The following is a 22,608-nucleotide window of genomic DNA, read 5'->3' as shown; positions in this document are numbered from 1 at the left end:
GTCCTAGATTGTCGCCACAGCCCTGAGGCCCTGGAAGAGTCCAGTCCCCCAAACCTTGTGTGAAAGATTGGGGAACCTTTTGGCCTTCTGAGAAGGTTCTTGTTCCTTTGGCTTTGTCCTCTTTTCAGCCAGGAGGGAGGTATAGGGGTTTGACCCTGCAGAGATGGGGCCTCAGCTCGTCCTCTTGAGAATTCTGGGAGATTTGGTGGTAGCAGGTGCCTTATCAGACCCACCTGTGTCTGCGGCCCCTCCTCTGGCGAGCAGGGCTGCCCCACATACTCACTGTGCACCTTGGGCATGTCTGCAACTCTCTGCACCTCAGACTGCTCATCTGGGAAGTGGGACCACGGGCCCACTGGGCAGGGTAGCTGGGATAAAGGAAGCTGGGGCCAGGGTGTAAATGTTAATGCAGAAGTGGCCGAGTTAGCCTGCAGTCCTGTGTGCCGCACCCGCATGGGGCCTGATGGGGCTGCGGGCTGTTGTTGGCAGGTCTTGCCTGTGAGTCAGTGTGGCAGGTGGGGAGAAAGAGAAAGTTGGTGTGTTAGTCCATTCTGGCTGCGGAATACCCAAGACTGGATGGCTTATAGACAAGAGAAACATGTTTCTCAAAGTTCTGGAGGCTAGGAATTCCAAGATCGAGTCACCGGCAGGTTTGGTGTCTGGTGAAGCCACTTCCCGGTTCAGAGATTCCTGTTTCTTTAGTGTATCCTCACCTGGTTGAAGGGGTAAGGGGGCACTCTGCAACCCGCCCCCCTTTTTAAAAGATTTTAAAGATTTTTTTTTTTAAGTAATCTCTACACTCAATGTGGGGCTCGAGCTTATAAGCCTGAGATCAAGAGTCACATTCTCGGGGCACCTGGGTGGCTCAGCCATTAAGCGTCTGCCTTTGGCTCAGGTCATGATCCCAGGGTCTTGGGATCAAGTCCCGCATCGGGCTCCCTGCTCCTTGGGAAGCCTGCTTCTTCCTTTCCCACTCCCCCCGCTTGTGTTCCCTCTCTCGCTGTGTCTATCTCTGTCAAGTAAATAAAATCTTTAAAAAAAAAAAAAAGAGTCACAGGCTCTACCAACTGAGCCAGCCAGGCACCCTGGGGTCCCTATTATAAGGGCCCTGATCCCATTGATGGCTCCACCCTCATGATCCAATCACCTCCCAAAGCACCCCCCTCGGCCATCTTAATGCCATCAGTGTGGGGGTTCGATTTTAACATGTGAATTTCATGCAGTTGGGAGGATGGTGGCTCCGTTACTGGGTGGTCATGAGAGAGGGTCAGTGGCAGGGGCGGGAGGAGAATGGAACATTCTGGTCCAAGCTGCTTCTGCAACGAATGGCTCCATGCAGGCCTGGCACCTGGCAGCAGTGCAGAGCACAGCTCTGTGGGTCTCTGCAGAGTATTGGGATGGGGGCAGCTGAGTCTGAGGCAAGCTGGGGGGAGCACTGGGCTGGAGGTGCTAGAGGGCTGGGCCAGGAAGCTCAGCTCCTCCTCAGGGAGAGAGGCGCCCCTTTCCTCACCTTCTCGCCAGCAGGGTCCTGCGAGCTCACGATGTGCAGTTGCTCTGCAGACCGCTCACTTCGCCCCGATCGTGGAGCATTTGTCTCACAGCTGGACTGCTTCCACCTGGTAGCTGCGACTCCCCTGGGGGACAGCCTTCTTGTCGTCGGCCATTGGGGTGGAAAGGTTTTATTAGCCTCTGCTATCATAGTGCCATCTCCAGGGAGCCCGCGCCGTGTGTCATCCCGCTTTTCTTCACGTCAGTTATTTTTTATTGCTGATCCGCATGGGAGAGCTTAGTGAGACCAGGTCGGAGGTTTGTGCTCGCATACCCCCACTGCCCCAGACGCTTTAAAAGTGGGGCTTTCTCTGCATTCCTGCCCTGTGGTCTTAGGGCATGTTGCAGACGGACTTGAAGGCCCCAGAGAAGGGTGGGAGGAGTAAGGGGACGGGGAGGAAGGACCCAGATAGAAACAATTCATCAACGGAGGTGACTTCTGGCATCCCTGGCTCCTTTCTCTTGTGGTCAGGGCTCATTTGACACCTTTCTCTTCCTCTGGTGATCATCGCATGGTTCCTGTGTGCGTGCTGCTGTGCTTGGTGCTGGGCATGTGGGCCCCCAGGACAGTCAGGCCTTGCCCACGTGGGACATGCCAGCAGGGTTAGCAAGACAGTTATGCAATCATTTCTCCATGCTTGCCATAAATGATCCTGAGGTCAAATGGGAGGTTTCTACCTTTTCTGGGAGGTTCTGAGAGCCTCCTCATGAATGAAGTTGAGCTGAGTCTGAGGGTTCATGTCATCAGCTTGGGGGGAAGTGGGTCATGGGAAGTAGACGATTTCCTGGGTATAGGCAAGTGGCATGTTTAGGTACTGAAGGAGGAGCAGCCTGGCTTTTCAGGGGTCATGAGGGCAAAGAGGAGCTGGAAGGGGTGGGAAGGAGGAGGCTGGGAGCCGGAGTGGGGTGTGTAAAATTTGAATGGGGGCAGGGACCTGGGTCAGATTGTGTTTGGGAAGAATCCCTCTTTCAAGAGACAAAGGGGCCCAGGCCTAGGTGGGGGTTGTAGAGATGGTGAGATAGGCATGGGTTTTGGGGAAGATTCAAAACTGAACTCATGCCATGTGCTGATCAGCGGTGGAAGCCAGGCACAGGGTCACTGGCTTTCAGGTTTCCTCCAGGGACGGAGGAGTGAATGCTGGGGAAGGACTCATCCAGCAGGGAGGCAGGCAGGAGGTAGGATGAGGCCCCACTTGCCTGCGTCTGTGTTGCCTGTGAGCATCCAGCGGAGATGGGAGGCAGAGGTGGACATCCAGCCTGGAAGGCTTGAGGGCTTGTCTCTACTCTGGAAAGCCCTGTGCCTCTCCTTGCTCAAAGGCCTTAGGTCTTCCACCGAGCAGCTCCTGGTCCCTGGAACGTCCCTTCTCCTGAGAAGAGGCTTTGGCCTAGCCTGAGCCAACCTGGGAGGTCTCCCCAGTTTCAGTTCTGCCCCCACTGCTCTGAGCTTTGCCTGGAGAGCATTCACCACACTACTGTCTCCTCTCACCTGCTGGCACATCGTGCTGGTTCCACCTTTGAGCCACATCCCTTTCTGGTCCCTTCTTCCATCTCTTCCTCATCCCTGCTCTGAGCCACCATTGGCTCTTGCCCTCCAGCTGCTGCCCCACACTCTGGCCAGTGAGTGGGTCCTTCCCAAGATAGGTATCAGACCACATCACTCTGCCTGCCCCCTGCCAGGGGGCGGGGTGGTTCTTCACTCTCAGAACAAATTTTACTTCTCCATGTGACCCCCGCTCCCACCCTCATAGTGAGACCCTGCCCACCCGTGCAGCCCTCCATGTTTCCACAGCCCTGCTATTCTCCCAGCAGCACTCCTCCAGCACCCCTCCTGGATGTTTGACCTGGCTCTTCCTTGGCTGGAGTGTCCTCTGTGCCAGTGCTTTGCACAGCTCCACCGTTGACTCCTCGGGGCCTGGTGGCTGTGTCCACCTGCCTTTCTACATCTGCTGCCCTGTGCTCACAGTACATTCTGCAGGCTTAGAGACCCACATCCCCTCGAATGTCTGCTCCCCGGGGCAGAGCTTTGCCGTGGTAGCCCTGATTTGCTCCAGCAAAGACCCCACACATAGTCTGTGACAGGATTTTGAGGGGACCTGGCCTGACCTAGAGGCTTCTGGAAGAGCCTGCTGCACTCTGCTGGGTGGGGATCCCCCTTTTCCTCACTGTATTTAATGGCATGGTCTGGGTAGAGAAATAGAGGCAGGCATGTAGGCAGCGAATCAGCCCATTAGAGAGAAGCCGGTGAGCAGTGCCCTTTTGCATGTGCTTCGTGTAGTTAATGAACAGGATCTCAGCCCTGTGTGCTGAGGACTGAGGACGGGAAACGGCCAGCCGCTCTCCCTGTCCAGCTGCCTGCAGTGGGGAGTGGGGGCCGGGGCCGCAGAGTCCCCACTGCCGGCAGAGCCGCCTCCCTCCTGTGGTAGCCGCTCCGCAGCTGTGCAGACGAGCTCTTAACACTTGTTAACCCCGAGTCTCCAGTCTCTTCCTCCTGCCCCCTCCCCTTCCCCATTTCCCTCCAGGGAGGGCTGCTCAGGATTCACAGAACTCGTCCCCCACGGCTAGGAGAGCACTTCCCCAGCATTCCTCGCCTGCGGAGCAGGAGCGGGTGTTGGGGCGCCGCCAGCGCGGTTTCAGAGCCCCGGCTGACGGGCGAGTGGCTGATTCCTTCGCACACACCACCTCACCGCACACTGAAAATATTGTGATTCGGGAGGAAGTAATCGGCACCTTTGGGGAATCGCAGACCTTTCCTGTGAGGGAAGCAGCTTCCGGAATTGAACAGCTCAGCCTAGAGGAAATCTTGAGGGGCGGACCTTTGGGGGTTTTAAAGGCCTCTAGGGGGGTCACCCGAGATCGAGATGGAGGCTGAAGATGTTTTCTGACGCCACAACTGCAGAATTCCACAGGGGTCAGAGACGGATCGGGTGGGAGCGGGCTGGGCCACATATCCGGAGAGCTGTCCTCTCCATGGGATGTTCGAATTTGAAGCAGCCTGCTGGAGGAAGCGGGAGCAGAGAGACCCGATCTCCAGAATCTACCGAGAGACCAGAGCTGCGAGTAGGGCTGTCTCCCGAGGTGGGATTGAGGAGGTGGCGCTGTGTCCCAGAGGCGGCAGGCACATGAAGGAGCCCCCCCCCCCGCCCCCCGAAGCCCCCTGAGGCAGCCTCCACATAGAAAACTGACAGGACTATGTTTGAAAGTTGTAACTGTGTGCTTGCCTTGGTGAAATCTGGTGAGTCCCGGGACGGTCTCTTGCTCTCTTTTCTCCCCCTCTCTGTCATGCAAGGCGGCGAGGCAGGGCAGTTGGGAGCACGCAAATGTTTACGCTCCACGTGAGTCACTTACGGAAGCAAGATGTGGTGTTTTTCTTGCTGAGGCTGATGGCATCGCATGGCCCTGCAGCCCCAGCCTTGGGCTTGCTTCCAGCATTTTAGCATTTAGAGTTGCTGAACTTTCGCAGTGGGGGACACGGGGAGCTTGCTGACCTTTAGTGGGGAGCCGGCTGTCTTGTCACAGGCGGGCAGGACTCAAGCTGGGTACCGCCACTACCCACTTGCTGCAGATCGTCCAGCTTGGACTTCCGCCCTGCACCCCCACCCCCCTTCCCATCCCCAGAGTAGAAAGCCTGTGTGCAGTGCAGGGAGAGGCGGCAGCTGGAGAAGCGGTAACTCCCTGGTGGTTTTTTCAGAGGCTCATCTGGAACGTGGTGGACAGGAGCCCTGGACCAGAGTCTTCTGACATTGAAGGTCCCTTTTGGTTATGAGTGCCAGAAATTCAATTCTCTGCCTTCAGTTAGAAAATAAAAGTTCATTGTTCACATTTAAAAAAAAAGTTCAGGGAGAGTTCTAGTTTTAGGTACATTGAGATTCAAGGCTGAGATGATTCCCTTGGACTCTGTGACTCCTTTCTCTCGGCTCTGCCTTCCCTCCTGGCTCTGCAAGGTGACCTGGCCTTGCAACCCCAGGGGGAACACTAATCTCCATTCTGGTCCCCCCAGCAAAAGTCCCAGGGAAGGCTCTGATTGGATCACATGGGTCACACCCCCATCCTGTGGCCAGGGATCTAGGAGGCTCTGATTGGTCATGAGTCTCCCTTTTCAGCCCAGCGATGGGGTCTCCTGATTCCTACCCCTGGGGAATAGGAGGTTCCCTGAGGAAAACAGGAGGCCCTTATCAGAAGAGGGGAAGGATGTTGGCACCTCTAAAACGACAGTATTCATGACAGGCCTCTTCCCATGCCTCAGTCTGTGCTGCTGTTGGAAGGGCCAGGCTGAGCCATCTCCGTATCTGCATCTGCCTGTGCCTGGCCCAGCACCACTGGTCATGAGCATGTGCCGCTTGGCAGAACTGTCTCTTTTGGGGCCTCAGCCCCTGTCCTTTCAGGTGAGGTAGCTGGGCTGGACACTGAGATGCTGGAATTTGGCAGTGCTGGAATCTCACTGGGTTATTGATCGAGTGGTGCTTTGGGCCACGTAGTCATGCCCCTACTTGCCTGACCTGTAGAGTGAAGGGGTTTTGCTTATTCAAGCTGCTCCATCTCCAAGGCCAGTGCCGTGGAGGTAATGTGGGGGGATGGGCTCTGCCCGGGATCAGCCTTGTGTCAGTGGGTGGGAACAAAATAGGCATTGCCTCAGCCTGAGCCTGGTTCACTAGCTTGTCCCTGCCCCCCACCTCACGTGGAGGCCCTGGCTGGGCTTTGAGTGGAAAGAGAGGCTGTGGAGAACCCTGGCTGTGTCAGGAGGGCAAGCATGGCCACAGGGGAGACCTTCTCCTTTCTGAAGGCTTGGAGGGTAATGTGGCAGAGGTGCATGGAAGAGCTGGTGGACTTGGAAGTGTGGCATAAGGAGGAAGGTTGGGTTGGGGGACAGGAGGAGTCAGCCCTTCAATATGGGAAGCAGTATGAACAAAGTGTGGAGGTCAGACATTCTAGAAAAAAATCCTGCTGAGTGCTTCCTGGATTGAGCCCAAAGGATAACATACCCAGTCCCAGAACTTGGACCAGAAGGTTGCATGGAGGGGATGAAGAGAGCAGATCTTTGCAGTATATATCTGCAGCGAACAGAGATATGAGTCAGGCTCCGGCCAGCCCATGCTGCCACCTGGTAACCATCAACCATCCACCTGGCATCTCATCCATCCATCTACCCACCTTTCCACCCACCTATCCATCCGTCCATCCATCCATCCCTCCGTCTACTCACCTACCCACTCAGCCATTCAGCCATCCAGTCAGTGGGCATGACAGCTCTGAGCACGTGGTGCCAGGTGCTGGGACACAGCAGGAGATGGAACCTGCCCTGTCCTTCCCTGGTGAGGCTCCTGTTTCAGCCTTGGAAAGCTAGGCTGGAAACGGATGGTACACCAGACGGAGCACTGAAAGGGAAGGCAAATAGAGCTGGGCTGGGGTCAGAGAGACACAGGGGCCTGGGTGAGGCTCTTGCAGGGTGACCTGGCAGAGTGGGATTGTGTCCCTCCTAGTGGCTGGAGGGTTGGTGGGGTAGTCCACATCCTTGCCCTGCCCGCATCAAGGAGCCACATCCTGCCCTTCCTGCTGGCCAGCTTTATATGCAGTCATGGCTCAGTGCCCTTGGAGAGTAGTCTCAGCCCAGCTTTGGTCTCCCCATCTGTATCACGGAAATGATATTGGGCCTACCCATCTGAGGCTACAGAAAGGGCGGCACTAGCCAGGGCCTCTTGTGTGCAGTGTGGCCTTGGGTGGGTGCCCAAACCTCTCTGTGCTTCAGTGTCCCCATCTTGATAGTAGTGGTATCCTCCTTTCCATATTGCCCACCAGGAGGTGAGCTGGAAGCCACATCTGTACAACCCTGGCCCACAGCCCTGCATGGAGTAGGTGCTCATTCTGCAGGGCAGGGAGGGGTGGAGGTACTGTGAAGGCAGAGAGCTTGCTGCTGGTGAGGGAGGTAGGGTCTGGAGGTCCACTTTTCCTTCTAGGGTTGAGAAATGGCCAGAGTGGGGCAGGTTGGGGATTGGAGGAGTGCTGCCCCTGGGTCTTCCGGCCCATCAGCAGTGGCCAGGTCACTGCATGTCCTAGGCTTAGTCAGATGCTGGAGTGATGGTATAGAGCCCAGGCAGGAGGTCACAGCCCAGCTTGCGGGACACTGGGCTGACAGTGGCCCATGAAGAAGGAGGCTGTGGAGGACCACGGGGTACTGAGGTGGGAGAGTGATGGGATTCAACGTTGTTGGCTTGCACAGGTGGGAGATGGGCAGTGTCTGCAGAGTTCTGATTGTGACCCAGTGAATATTTGGGGAATGCAGGGTTCCATGTGGTTTGTCCCTGTCATAGAAGAGCAGGACAACCGAGCCGGCAGGGCGTGCCTTGAGTGGAGCTGGCACCTAGACTAGTCCAGGCTCTGTGGACATGGAATCTTGGGCGGGCTTCTGGGTGGGCTCGACGGGGACTCGTTGTGAGGCTTGTGCTGTGCAGGGGCAGACCCCAGCCACTACTCCCAGCCCTGAAGAGTTCACTTCTCGGGACGCCTGGGTGGCTCAGTTGGCTAGGGTCTTGCCCTCAGCTGAGGTCTTAATCTCAGGGTCATGAGTTCAAGCCCTGCGAAGTTTTACTTCTCTCACCATGCTGGGTTCTTGGTCCTTGGGAGGGTTCGGGATGGTTCTTTTAAGGTGGATGGGGGTTCCAGAACCTCTGCCTGCCTGTCTTGATGAACTTTCCACCCTTAGGCTCCCCCGCTGTCACGTGGGGGCTCTCTGAGTTGCCAGCCCCCAGGGCCTGCAGGGGGCATGGTTACTTGTACTGGGAACTCTTTGACACCCCCTCTCTTCTGTCACCCTGTCACTGTTTGGCGAGCCCAGACAGGCAGGAGCCAAGGGCATACACGTAGAGAGATGGCTGCAGTGGTGATGCCATGAAGAAGGTGAAGTGAGCAAATGTGGCTTGGGGCTCTTTGCAGGACCCTGGGAGGGTATGTTCATAGGCAGTGTGTTTCCAGGACGGACTCGGAGGGCTGTGGCCATGCCCACGCCTCCGGTGCTTGGAGGCAGGTTGGGTGGGAGGGAGCGGATGAGACTCTGCCCCTGTCCATCGGCCTGGTGCACCTGCCCTCCTGGCACAGATCCACTCACGGGTGCACAGATAAGCTTTGGCTCTGGGCCTCCTGTTGAAAATTATCTCAGAAAATGTGGGGGAAAAAATAGTATGATGAGCAGGAATGAGAAATAAATAACCACTGATGGCATAGAGAGGGCCCAGGCTCAGTGGGGCACATGGGACCCAGGGGCCTTGGCTGGATTTCTTCTCTCCCTTTCTAGGTCTTTTTCTCCTTCCCCCTGGCTGTCTGTCTTCGTCTGTCTAGGTCTCAGTCCCTTGCTCTCTGAGTCTTTGTCCGCCTGGATCTCTGCTAGTGCTTTGGTGTCCTAGCCTGCGGGGCCACTGCAGTGAGGACTTTCATCTGCTGCTGGGCTCCATGCTTGTCCACTCAGAAGCCCTGGTCTTTTGTCTGTTCTCCTGGGAGCCCAGGGATCAAGCCCTTATCAGGAGGGACAGCCCCAGGCATGGGCCTGTTGCCCTGCTAGGGGTGAGGAGGGCGGGCCTGCCTCTGATGAGCAGTCCCAAGAGAAGCACACTGACGTGAGCATGGGGGCTGCCGGCCAGCCTGAACATTTGAGGGCCCGTGCAAGGTGCCAGAACATGGTGATTCTATCCTTTGGGCTGGGAGCACAGTACCCGGAGCTGTGAAATATTGTGGTAACCGTGGCAACAGTAGCTGGGGGGGGTCTGCCTTTGTGGGGCACATGGGACTCTGGCTCAGATGCACTTTTACCCACGGAGCTGCGTGCCTAGGAGCCAGTGCCTGGGGCTCAGCAGTCAGCAGGTTGTGGTAGATCAAGAAGTAGAAGCCAGTGCTGGAGCTACCTGTGACTGGAGGGGCTGTCCTGGGCCTCAGTTTCCCTGTCTTGGAGTGGGATTCATGAAGTTGCATGTAAAGAACCATGCCTGGCCACCTGGCACGCACTCAGTCAGTGGGCCTGCCTTGTTAAGAGTCAGAGGTGGATGGGAGGGAGAAGGCAGAGAAGTTTCCAGTATGGCTGGAGGACAGGGGGTAGGGGGAGGGTGTTGTGTGAAATAGGGCAGAGGGGTGGACCAGCTGGCCGCCAGAGCTTCTCCACCCACCCCGCCTCTGGGTTCTGTCTCCCTCTCTGGGTCTCTATCCCCCTTTTCCTGGGTTTCTGTTTGCCCCCCCGCTTTCTCCGGTCTCCCTCCCCACTTCATTCTGGGTCTCTGTCCCCTCTCTCTCCTGTGAAGTGCAGCATCTTCCCTGCTGATGCAGCCGGGACCCTCGGGTGGAGTGGCCTGGAGCTCCCTGGTACGACTTCGGCCGGGGTGTGAGCCAACCAGCTGTGCTGCGCTGCTGTGCTCCATGGAGCCACATGGACAATAAAACCAAAATTGGCTTTGAAAGTGGAAGTGCTCTCCGTTTTGAGGGGAAGTGAGGGAATTTGCATGTCAGAACAGTATGTTAAAGGGGCAATACCGTCAGACTCTGTTCTGGCCCGAGCTTTGGGCTCCATGTGGGGGTGGGAAAGGATTTTACAAAACCCCAAAGAAATGTTTCCATGAAATTCTTTCTTGTTCTTGCCTTGCCTTTTTTTTTTTTTTTTTTTTTTCTCGACATTCCAATGAAAAGAACTGTTCCGGGGCTTCAGATCTCTCCTGTAGGGTTGGGAAACCAAGCATGGAGACTAGGGCCAGCAGCCAGATGAGGGCAGGAGTTGGGGAGCACCCACCCCACCAGGTGTCACTTCCAGGGCAGCCCCCACTTCCACTGTGGGGCCCTGTCACTGGGGTACGGGAACCGCAGTTGGTGTGGCCCTGCACTTCCTGTGGCCTCCCCCACTTGGACATCTTCTCTTGGGCTGGGTCCCCCTAAAGCAGACTCTCAAACAAAGATTCCAGCCCATGGTGTTTTGGGGGTGACCCCACGAAGGACTGGTGTGTTGGGGGGAAGGAGCCCACACAGGGGTGCCAACCAGGAGCTGGAGACAACATGAACAAAGGGCTTGGCCGTCTGAGGACCCCCCGGGGATTGTGGACGTCTTGCCATGGGTGGTCCACTCAGGGGTCTTTACCCTACCCAGTCCCACTTTACATTAGCCCTGGTGTAGGGGAAACTCCAAGGGACGCAGTGGCTGTGTCCCCACGTCCAGCACAGGCCTGGACCTGGCCAGGGGTGCCTAATGACAGTGGTAGGGGATGCACTATGGGAGTGGGGGGTCAGGACAGCCTTGAGCCCAGGCCAGGCCTGAGGGGGCACACATAGCCCCTCAGAGGCCAGATCCAGGCCAAGGGTGCAGCTGGGGCGGCAGTAAGCGGCCTCCAGAGACGCCCTGACCCGGCTGCTGACGCATTGGCTCCGATGACTCAGTGCGGGTGACCGTGGCTCGGGTGGCCGTCTGGAGACTCGGACAGGCTCAGGGCTGCCGCCGCCGCCTTCCTGGGGGCCCGCGGCCCCGCCGCGCCGGCCGCCCCCTGTCTGGGCTGGCCTGAGTAATGGGTCCTTCCCTTAGTCATCGGTCCCAGGCCTCAGCCCTCCCTCCTCCTCCTGCCCACCTCCGCCCAGCCAAGCCTGTCTGTCCTGGGGACTCCAGCCCCTGCTGGCTTCCTTCCTCCTTCCCTGAGCTCCCCAGAGGCTGTGAGGTGTGTGGGGGGGGTATTGATAGGGACTTCAGGGACAACTGTGCCATCTGTGAGATGAGAGGGGAAAAACAAACTCTTGGGTACTGTGAGCCTTGCCAGGGGCATAAGGAGAAGGGCCTAAGGGAGGACGAGGTGTGTACAGAAAGGGGCCATTTCCTCCCCACACAGTGTATCTCAGGCCTCATACCTTGTAAGCAGCTTTGGAGTGGACTTGGTTGGGGGCTCTGGGTGAGGGATGTCCTAACTCCTGGGTGGGAGCATTTTCATGCTTGGAGTGTGCATGGCCTCTGTGCTCAGCTGAAGGTCAGGCCTTTGTCAGAAGGTACGATAATTCTTTATACCCCTTTGGAAGGTGTTTAGCTTGTTTCTCATCTTTGGCCCCCAGAAACGATATTTGGTGAATATCCTCCTGGATCCATCGTCTTGCATATGTAAGTATCCCTGAGATAAATCTCACCAGACTTGCTGGATCAAAGATGTGAGGCTTTAGAATTTTGCTAGCTCTGTTGAACTGCCTTTCTGGGGATTTTTCCACTTCACACTCCCACTGGGAACTAATGTGAGTGTCTACTGCCACACAGCCAATGCTTCTGCTCACCTAGGAGTGAAGCCACTCCCTTGCTGAGTGCACTTCCCTTATTGTGAGCCATGCTGACTCTTAGGTCTCTTCAGCCAGGTGTGCTTCCTTTCCTATGAACCATCAGCCCACATCCTTTGTGTATCTTTCTGTGAGATTGCTGGTTTTATATTGATTTTTTGGTGCTCTTTATATATGGAGGACCATGGCAGACATGTCCAGGGACCACCCGGCTCCAGAATGAAGTTGCCCCTGATATGAAATCTTTCTTCTGGTGGAAGCATGTGTGTGCCTGCCAGTCCCTGGAGCTTAGAGGAAAGCACATAAAGTCTTCTGGCCTTGCCTCATAATCAATCAGAAACTTCTAAGAAAAAAATGAAGCTAGCTGAAAGCAAAATGGCAAAGACTGGGGTGTGGGGGGGACACATGTACAAAATCTATGAGGCAAGGTGTCCACAGAGAGGACCTGCCATGTGCCAGTGCTCTGTGGGTGGTTCCAAGCTTCAAGTTTCTAAGCACTTGGCACCATTCAGGGGCATGTGGGTGGCTTGTATGGGTGGCAGCGGGATGCAGCCCCTCACTGGGCCATGCCACCTTCTCAGCCCAAAGGGAAGCCAAGGGAAGTATCTGCTGCCCCTCATTTACCAGGAGGTGATGGAGACAAGGGGGAACCTCACGGCAGCCCTATGACATCCGTGCTTCTGCCTGCCCCATTTGACAGACAAGAAAGTGAAGATCCAGAGGACTAGGGTATGTGCTGAAGTCACAGAGCTGACAGATGGCAGAGCAGGGGTTGGAATCCTGCCCTCTGCCTCTCACACCAGTAGCCTGATGGAGCAAGGGCTGTGGTGTGGCCCTGGCAGGCTTCCTGGAGGAGTGTATCTCACTCACTTAGCTGCATCTCCCCACCTTTGCGTCCTGGACCAACCTTGAAACACTCTGCTTAGGGCCAGGCTCTGGATGTCTGGGATTCTGAGGGATCCTGGTTAGGAAGGTGGGATGTTGATGCTATCTAAGTGTCACCTTCTTACAACCCCCAGCCTCTGCAATGTGGAGTGTGGTCTATGGAGAATGGTACTGCCATCCCCAGGGTGTCCACACCTGCTGAGTCTGGTCTGGGTCTTGATGTGGTCCCTGGTTATTCACACGCATGGTGAAGGTTGAGATATGCCTCTTCTCCACTCCCTGGCCCTGCTGGGGAGGCCCCAAGAGGTCGCACCAGCCATCCCTGGCCTCCGGGCCACTGTGCTTCACAAAGAGGTCGAGTGCCGGCCTTTGGCAGTAGGGGCCTGTGGCATGGGGGAAGGTGGTTCCCGGTGCTGTCTTGGTGTTGGCCGGGCCCCAGGTAGGGCTATAGGGAGAGGGTGGGCTTCTCAGGGTAGGCCTTTTGTGGAAGCCAGGCCTTTGGGGCCAACACCCAAGATGCAGCCAAGCCCTCTGCTCCAAGGGAGAGGCTGGGTGTCGCTGTCTAACAGTGGGGGTGGCAGGGCTGGGGACACCCCAACTGTCTGGCCTCTGCACATTTCTGCTTTAGGCTCCTCTCCCCTCCCCAGCTGTGGGATGCTCAGAGCTGCGATGTGAAGCCTCTTCTGGATGATTTGACCGCTCTGGGTCTCCATTCCCCAGACTGGGCAAGGCCTCTCCATCTCGTTCACTCTGTGTGTTCCCACCCATAGGAAAGGGGCAAGGGGCTAACAATGCCAGTGAAGTGAGAGGAGGGCAGGGGGTGGGGGCTCAGACCTGAGCACCTCAAGGGTCCTTAGAGGCTCCTATGGCATGTGGGCTTATCTCAGGCGGTCTAGAGGCCTGTTGGGGGGGTTGGTGAGAAGACCCAGTGGGAGCCCTTCTGGAGACGTCCCAGTCAGGGCTGTATGCTGAAGGACAGCCCTGACCAGAGGATGGGTGCACTTTGAAGCCCGAGGGTCCCTGAACATTCCCTTTATGATCTGCAGAACTTGGGTGGATTGTGGATTGTGGGAAACTGGAAGAACAGAGACTTGAATTTCCAGCAGCAGCCGTGTCAGGCACGGCAGTCTTGATGTAACAATATGGGAGGGGAACGGGGGCATGTGAGGTGGACATCCCCTCCACCTGGCAGGGAGAGGCAACCAGACCAAACTAGAGACTTGGGCCTTCTGGGCCTCTGTGGCCTTCAGGAGGGCTGTATGCCAAATCTTCTGGGCAAACCCAGGCTCTGGCCACTGGCACCACCAGCGTCCCAGCATTACTGGCCCAGGGGAGCACGGTGCTGAGTTCTGAAGCATGCGCTACAGCCTCCCATGGGTGGGAGGTCTGCCAAGTGCAACCATGTTCCCCTGCCGTGTCCCGTGTCCCCCATGCCATGTCCCATGTCCCCTTCTCCTCCCACACCAGGACCCTGAGTACCTTGCGGGCCTGTGGTCAGCACCCCAGGGCCCTGCAGCTCCTCTGGTCCTTGGTTGGTTTGCCCCCATTTCCTGAGGCTCTCATGGAGGAGCCACTGAGCTGGTGGTCTATGCAGGGCAGGGACCATCAACTGGCAGCAGCTGCATTGACTGAGCGCCGACAGTGTGCCCTGTGTTTGGCATCAGCTCTTCTATCCCCAATATTGTTTTGGGAGCTGCTGGACAGTGAGGGCTGAGGAGCCTTCTTTCTCCTGCTTTCTTGGAAAGACCAGTGCCCACATTCCTGGCCCTCATTTGTGGGCAGGCGTCAGTCCCAGGAATGGGAAAGCAAGTTCCAGAGAGCTGGAGGCCGTGGGGAGAGAGCAGAGTACTTGGCCTTGGCCTGGAGTGGGTGAGGGATGGGCTGGGAGAGTCCTGGTGGGGGTTCTTGACCCCACAGTGGCCTGACCCTAGAGGTGATGGCATTGTTCCCTCCTGTTGTGTTCGGGGGGTGAAGTGATGTAATAGGGCCTCCTAAACCATTCATTCTTTAATATAGTCAACCAGTTTTTCAAGACAAAACAGCAGAGGGGACAGTGGTGCTGGAGGGGAGGGGATGTGGGGGTAAGCTGGGCAAGGGGGGAATAGAAGTCCTCATATACTGTGAGGGGGCGGGGGCCATGGCAGGGTTTTATGCAGACCTGAGAAAGCTCAGATATCCTTTTGTTTAGTCTTATTTATTTAATCTGATGTGAAATTCACATAACATAAAATCTACCATTTTAAAGTGAACAATTCAGTGGCATTTCGTGCATTTACAGTGTTGTGCACACATCACCTCTATCTAGTTCCAGAACATTTCCCTCACCCCCAGATGAGACCCTGTGCCCATTAGCTGTCACTCCCCACCCGCCTCCCGCAGCCCAGCAACCACGAATCTGCTTTCAGTCTCTGTGGATTTGCTTGTTTGGGACATTTCATATAAAAGGAATCGTACAGTTTACGCCCTCGCGTGACTGGCTTCGTTCACTCAGTGTGATGTTTTTGAGGTTCATTCACGTTGTAGCGTGAATCAGCTTCATTCCTTTTTATGACTGAGGACTATTCCGTTGTGTGGATGACCACACTGTGTTTACCCATTTACCCTTTGGTGGACATTTGGGCTGTTTCCACCTCTTCCCTTTTTTTTTTTTTTAAAGATTTTATTTATTTATTCTATAGAGATCACAAGCAGGCAGAAAGGCAGGCAGAGAGAGAGGGGGGGAAGCAGACTCCCCGCTGAGCAGAGAGCCCGATGTGGGGCTCGATCCCAGGACCCTAAGATCACGACCTGAGCCGAAGGCAGAGGCTTAACCCACTGAGCCACCCAGGCGCCCCTCTTCTCTTTTTTTTCAAGTTCATTGTTTGTTCTAAGAAGACCTTTGCCTCCTGAACGGTTATTTTGAGGCGCAGCAATCTCTGTTTAACTTGTCTCCATCCCCCCATTGAACTATCCCGATAGGCAAACCCATCCTCTTAGGGTAGATATTCTTGATTTTGTGGCTTCCCCACAATTTGCTGAGACTCACCCCTTGCCCGCTTCATTGGCCATGACAGATAGGGAGATCACACCCACTCTGTCCCATCCTGAGCCTGGGTTCAAGTCCTGCTGTGTGGTCTTACAGCTCTGGTCTTACAAGCTACTTATTGTGTCCTTATCCTTCGGAGGTAGGACCAATGGGCTTTTCGCTTCCATTCGACAGTCAAGTAGATCCCAGAGCCAAAGACTTTGGAAAATGACTTTGTGGTTGTGTGGCTGCCCTACCCTGGGGTGCTGAGCTCAAGGGGCTCATTGGGCAGGTGTCCAAGTAGCTGGGCCTCCAAGACGATTGGCCTCTGTTGGCCTGTGACCACCCCCCGCCCCCGACCCTGGGGACCAGAGCTGCCCTTGAAGCTGTAGCTTCCTCCTCCACAGCTGCGCTGGAGCTCCGAGCCAGCACCTTAATCCCACCCCATCCCCTGCAGGGGACAGACAAGGGCTTTGCCCTCGGGGGCGGCTTGCTAGGGCATAGGAGCAGTGATGTGACACGGAGACTTGGTCTGTCCACACTATGGAACATTACTCAGCCACGAGAAGGACGACACGACAACATGGGTGAACCTCGTGACATGCTGAGCGAGAGAAGCCCTATGTGAAAGGCCACACAGTACCTGACTCTGTTTATGCCAAGTGTCCAGAAGAAGCAAATCCAGAGACAGAAGACAGATTGGTGGTTGCGAGGGGCTGGCGGAGGGGGGTGAGGAGAGACTGCTGATGGGGATGGGGTCTTATTTTGAGGGGATGAAGATTTTCTGGAACTAGCTAGAGGTGGTGGTTGCGCAATGTTGTGTATGTACTAAATGTCATTGAATTGTTCACTTTAAAACGATGAATTCAATGTGACGTGAATCCTTGCTCAATTAATAACCAAAATGGGGGGGGCGCCTGGGTGGCTCAGTGGATTAAAGCCCCTGCCTTCGGCTCAGGTCATGATCCCAGGGTCCTGGGATCGAGCCCCGCTTCGGGCTATCTGCTCAGCAGGGAGCCTGCTTCCCTTCCTCTCTCTCTGCCTGCTTCTCTGCCTACTTGTGATCTCTCTCTCTCTGTCAAATAAATAAATAAAATCTTTAAAAACAACAACAACAACAACAAAACTCAAAATGGGCATTAGAGCCTCCTCAGATCCTAGGAGAAACCCTGCCCCTTTCACAGGTGGCAAATGGAAGCCGAAGAGGTGATGTCCCTTGCCAAGGCCAGTTGCCAGGCAGGTGGCTAATGAGATGGGGACCCCGGTTTTGTGTCTGCTTCTCCAGAGCCAGTTCTGGTGATTTTGCCTGTGCCTGGGGCAGCTTCAGAGCCCAGGTGGGCCAGCCCAATGTCACTGGGCAGAGATTAGACAGACCTCAGGCCTCTGAGCTCAGCCCCCACCTCTGCTCTCCTGCAGCATGGCTGACAAAAATGGAGCTCTCAAGTGCACCTTCTCAGCGCCCGGCCATAGCACCAGCCTCCTGCAGGGCCTTGCTGCCCTCCGTGCCCAGGGCCAGCTGCTGGACGTTGTACTCACCATCAACAGAGAGACCTTCCACGCACACAAGGTGGTCCTGGCCGCCTGCAGCGACTACTTCAGGTGAGCCCAGGTCTTGGGGGGCAGGCTGGAGAGTGCCCCCCCCCCCCAGCTAAGAGGGAGTGGCCTCAGCACCAGCCGGCCAGCCAGGCAGGATGTCTGTGAGGGAATGTGGCTGGTGTTGGCCACACATTCAGTAAATCTGAAGCTTTTTCTAGGTTTGTAACTTTCTCAGACTTTTGGGGGACATGGTGTAGGCAAGCAGAACATGCCTGGGGGCTAGAGGTGGCCCCTGGCACCCAATTAGCTGCTTCTGCCCTGGGGGAGTAGCAGGGCTTGGCCTTGTTTTCATTCTGTCTTTACTTGACACTTGTGTGTACCAGGCCCAGTGCTTGGCCGTGGGGATCCAATAGATATAAGACAGATACAAGTCTCTGCCCCCATAGGTTCCTGTACTCAGGCTGAGGAATAGGAGAGACGCCCAGATGGGGGTCCCCATGCGTGCCAGGCTGTGTCAGTAGTCCCTTCACAACAGGTGAGGCCTTCCTGGGTGTACTGCTCAGTCTGCTTCGAGAGCCCTTTCCTAAAATCCCCTTTCCTGTGCTGGGCTGTGTTGGGGAGTGAGGGCCCCTTAGAGCAGGACTAGGGCCGTTCTCACCAGCTGGGGACTGTCATGGGCTGAGGACAGTCTCCCTCATTTCCTCAGTGACCAGCTGGCCAGTTCCTCCTGCCAGGCTATGACCCTGCCAGCGAGAGCTGGGGTGCTGTTCTAGGGGTGGCTTTCTGACCCTGCTTTGCCAGTGGTGGCTGGGGTGCCCCTTCAGACTGTCTTGCAGAGCCCCAGCTTAGGTGCGTTCCAAGGGCTGCATGGTCCTCGAGGCTAGGGTGGCAAGGCTGGGACGGCTTGCCTGGTGCGCCCCCCAGCTGCCCGCCCCCCAGGCTCAACAAGGCTGTTCTGGGGAGCCGGAGCAGCCAAGCCATCTGGGGCGCCGTGTCTATTTTTATTCTGGATTTGGGGACGGGTGGGCCGGCCCAGCCAGAAATGCCCTTTAAAGGCTCCTCTGCGCTGGCACTGCAGCCGGCAAGGCCTTAAAAGGCAAAGCTCCCTCCCGTCGCCGTGGCTGCCTCTGCCTTCGATGGGCTGATGGGACTCATGGGGACAAGAAGGGGCAGGGTCCGAGGGGCTGCCCAAGCACTGCTCCTAGAAGGCTCCATGGTGCCGTTGCTCAGACTGTTGGGCAGTTGTTAGTTGGCAGCCCCACAGCAGCATCCAGCTCAGCTGTCCCCACTCTGGGACCTGAGCCCAGGCCACACTGGGTGTGTGACTGGGGGACAGGCATCTGTTGGATGAATGGATGAGAGAGGTTCCTTCTCCTGGGTCAGCCATCACAATATGTGCTTGCCCCATGAGAGGAACCTCTTATGCACTCCCAGAGGTTGTTGGGGTTCTTGCCCCTCTTCCTGATGGGGGCTCCCCCAAAGGCCAGGGGGTGCTGTGACCCAGGTCCTGTTTCTCGCACTGGTGCTCACATCATTAACACCACTTGCCAGAGCAGGACAGAAAGGCTGACAGCTAATGTCACTCACTCACTGGGGGTGGGGGATGTCTCACAGTGAACTAGGGCTCCTGTAGGCCATTCTCAGAGGGCTTTCCTGTCTGGGCCTCTCTCTAGAGATGACAGTGACCTTGGTGGGGCCTCTTAGTGGGTGCTCTGACCTGGGGACCCTCACCCCTTCCCCATCTGTGGGTGATGGGACTGAGACTTGGGCTCGGGGTGGTGGAGCCACATGCCCACATGTGTCTGCTGGTGCTGGTGAGGGGCTGGACTCGGAGAACCATGGTGCACAGTGTTCTTGGGGTCCCCACCCTCTCCTGAGCCTGCTGTGTGTGTGGTCTTAACAGGGCTGGGTGCCAAGGTGGAGCTGGCACTTGCCTCATGGCCAAAATCAACGTTTGGCCTTTTCCTGCCCTCCTGTACCTGCCCTGCTATGAGTGGCTCCCTGGCCCCCTCCCTCTGAGCCAGTGCTCCACACCTCTGGGTAGGCTGGATGTACCCCCACACAGAGGGGCCGAGGGGGGAGCTGCTGTTTGTAGGAAGACACATGGCTTGAGTGGATTAAAAATCCTTCTTTTCTTTTCTACGTGTCTTTAATGAGCATCCGGCCTCTTTTACCCTGGTTGGCTGTGCCCTGCTCATGGTGTCCAGGGGCCAGTCCATGAGGCCCCCTTGGCAACCCCGAGCCCACGTGCTGTGTTTCTGAACTTCAGGGCCATGTTCACGGGTGGCATGAGGGAGGCGAGCCAGGACGTCATCGAGCTAAAGGGCGTGTCCGCCCGTGGCCTACGGCACATCATCGACTTTGCGTATAGTGCCGAGGTGACGCTGGACCTGGACTGCGTGCAGGACGTGCTGGGTGCGGCCGTGTTCCTGCAGATGCTGCCTGTGGTGGAGCTGTGCGAGGAGTTCCTTAAGGCCGCCATGAGTGTAGAGACCTGCCTGAACATCGGCCACATGGCCACCACCTTCAGCCTGGCCTCGCTCAAGGAGTCCGTGGATGCCTTCACCTTCCAGCACTTCCTGCAGATTGCGGAGGAGGAGGACTTCCTGCACCTCCCGCTGGAACGCCTCGTCTTCTTCCTGCAGAGCAATCGGCTGCAGAGCTGTGCGGAGATCGACCTGTTCCGTGCAGCGGTCCGCTGGCTGCAACACGACCCGGCCCGGCGGCCGCGCGCCAGCCACGTGCTCTGCCACATCCGCTTCCCGCTCATGCGCTCGTCAGACCTGGTGGACAGCGTGCAGACGCTGGACATCATGGTGGAGGACGTGCTGTGCCGGCAGTACCTCCTGGAGGCCTTCAACTATCAGGTGCTACCCTTCCGGCAGCACGAGATGCAGTCCCCGCGCACGGTTGTGCGCTCTGACGTGCCCTCCCTGGTGGCCTTTGGAGGCACACCCTACACTGACAGCGACCGCTCTGTGAGCAGCAAGGTGTACCAGCTGCCTGAGCCGGGCGCCCGCCACTTCCGGGAACTCACTGAGATGGAGGTGGGCTGCAGCCACACGTGCGTGGCCGTCCTCGACAACTTTGTGTACGTGGCCGGGGGCCAGCACCTGCAGTACCGCAGCGGCGAGGGTGCGGTGGACGCCTGCTACCGCTACGACCCGCACCGGAACCGCTGGCTGCGCCTTCAGGCCATGCAGGAGAGCCGCATTCAGTTCCAGCTGAACGTGCTGTGTGGCATGGTGTACGCCACGGGTGGCCGCAACCGGGCGGGCAGCCTGGCCTCGGTCGAGCGGTACTGCCCGCGGCGCAACGAGTGGGGCTACGCCTGCTCTCTGAAGCGCCGCACCTGGGGCCACGCGGGTGCCTCGGCAGGGGGCCGCCTCTACATCTCCGGCGGCTACGGCATCTCCGTGGAGGACAAGAAGGCGCTGCACTGCTATGACCCTGCCACTGACCAGTGGGAGTTCAAGGCACCCATGAGCGAGCCCCGCGTGCTCCATGCCATGGTGGGGGCCGGCGGCCGCATCTATGCCCTTGGGGGCCGCATGGACCATGTGGACCGCTGCTTTGACGTGCTGGCAGTGGAGTACTACGTGCCTGAGACGGACCAGTGGACCAGTGTGAGCCCCATGCGGGCCGGCCAGTCGGAGGCTGGCTGCTGCCTGCTGGATAGGAAGATCTATATCGTGGGGGGTTACAACTGGCGCCTCAACAACGTCACGGGCATTGTGCAGGTGTATAACACGGAGACGGATGAGTGGGAGCGTGACCTGCACTTCCCAGAGTCCTTCGCGGGCATCGCTTGTGCCCCTGTCCTGCTGCCCCGGTCAGGGACCAGGAGGTAGCTCCTGGCACCCCTGGGAGCCAGGCCAGCCTCAGGCTGTCTCTGTAAGGGGTGTGCTGAACGCACACTGGGGCCGAGAGCCACAGAACCACCCCTGGCCCGTGGGCTGACGTGGTGAGGGCTGACGCCTTGGGGCCTGCTGCATTGATAAGGCCCCCTCCTGGGGTCCCTCCTTCCTTCCCGGAGCAGATCCTGGCTTTGTGCCCACTGAGGGAGGCTGCCAGCGATGAGGCTGACGTGTTGTGGCAGCAGAGTCACACCTGAGGAGGTTTCTTTACCTGTCCCATGTCCCCGCTCATGGAGGGAATTGGGGTCTCCTTTGAGATGTGGTTGTGTGGCTTTGCCCCACTTCTCTCCTCTCCCAGCTTGGGGACCTCAGACATTTGGATTCGAGCTCCTTGACGTCGATCCCCAAATCCCTGGTTTGTGCCCTGCCCCCCTCCCAAGTTTCTTGCACCATCTATTTTTTAAAATAAATACCACCCCCAAACTCTAACATAGGGACCCCCAGGAGCTGGTGAGGTGGCAGGGAAGCACCCAGCTAAGGGTTGACCTCAAGGGTGGGCATGTTTCTGCCTCCAACAAGCCCAGGCTGCTGGGGTGGGTGGGAGGGTGGCCTTGGAGGAGCGTTTCGCACTTGTCTCCATGCCTGTCTTCAGTCCCAATACCTTCGGTGTGTGTGTTTATCCACTTCCAGAAGGAAAAACATACCCAGCTCTCAGAGACGGTCGTCACAATTGACCAGCCTTCCATTTGGCGCTGGGCGTCTCGTGGGGCCTTGAGGAGGAGTGGGCCGAGATGCCCCCGTTCCCGTCCTCGCCCCCTGGTTCAAGGGGGACACTTGCTTTAGAACTCACAGTGTGTCTGCATTCCTACAGGTCTCATACTTTTTATTTCCCTCCCTTTCTCCAGCCCTCCACTCCTGCCTTGTCCCGTGTGCTGAATGTCGTGCCTCTAGGCCTGCCTGGGCCGCCTCAACAAGGGAAGTCAGGCGGGTGGTGTGGTCTGTTCTTTTAAGGGCTTTGCGGCATCTCTGGCCACGTTTGTTTCGGTGTCAAACCTCTAAAGCTGTTCATTTTTTTTATTATTATTTTTTTCGATCGGGGGGTTCTGTTTTGCTTTTTTAAAGACACTGGCATTACTGTCTTATAAATGGGATTTGTACCCTTGGGGCAACTTAAAGTGTCTCTTGCTGCTAATGCACGATTGATGTCGAGTCTCTGTGACCCACTCACCGTGTAAAGAATTAACCTCCTATCTTAGCAGATGTCGTCTCCTAGTATTTTCCTTCATTTAATAAAAATGTTTTGGTGAAAAGATGGAGCAGGCCCAGCGCTGAGCTTGTGGGGCCTGATGGGTCACAGATTCCTCATGTCCTCTATGCGGTTAGGGGCTCCCCTCCCCTCTTTGCCCTTTTCTGACATTGCAGGGGAGCTGGAAGGGGGGTTGGCCTTCGGCTCAAGGGTGTGGGGCAGTGAGAGGTGTGGCCAGAACTCCTACTGGGTGCCTGGAAGAC

At 56.9% G+C, this 22,608-nt stretch overlaps 1 protein-coding gene across 2 annotated transcripts in view; it reads left to right on the top strand.

The window, feature by feature from the left end:
- The window catches only part of KLHL26 (kelch like family member 26), a 28,373-nt gene extending 5,974 nt beyond the window's left edge, over positions 1-22,399 (top strand). The window contains exons 2-3 of one of the 2 annotated variants that reach the window (XM_080810366.1): positions 17,123-17,305; positions 19,512-22,399. In XM_080810366.1, the coding sequence (XP_080666492.1) occupies positions 17,123-17,305; positions 19,512-21,093 (1,765 nt within the window). In that variant the 3' untranslated portion in view covers positions 21,094-22,399. The remainder of the gene's footprint in view (positions 1-17,122; positions 17,306-19,511) is intronic. The other variant, XM_080810367.1, reaches the window with a different exon arrangement.
- The last annotated feature ends 209 nt before the right edge of the window (positions 22,400-22,608 follow it).

The sequence above is a fragment of the Martes martes genome (genome assembly GCF_963455335.1).
Source record: "Martes martes genome assembly, chromosome: 1".
In the NCBI taxonomy this organism is placed as follows: Eukaryota; Metazoa; Chordata; class Mammalia; order Carnivora; family Mustelidae; genus Martes; species Martes martes.
The sequence above is the reverse complement of the archived record's forward strand: the minus strand, read 5'-3'. Positions and strand labels throughout refer to the sequence as shown.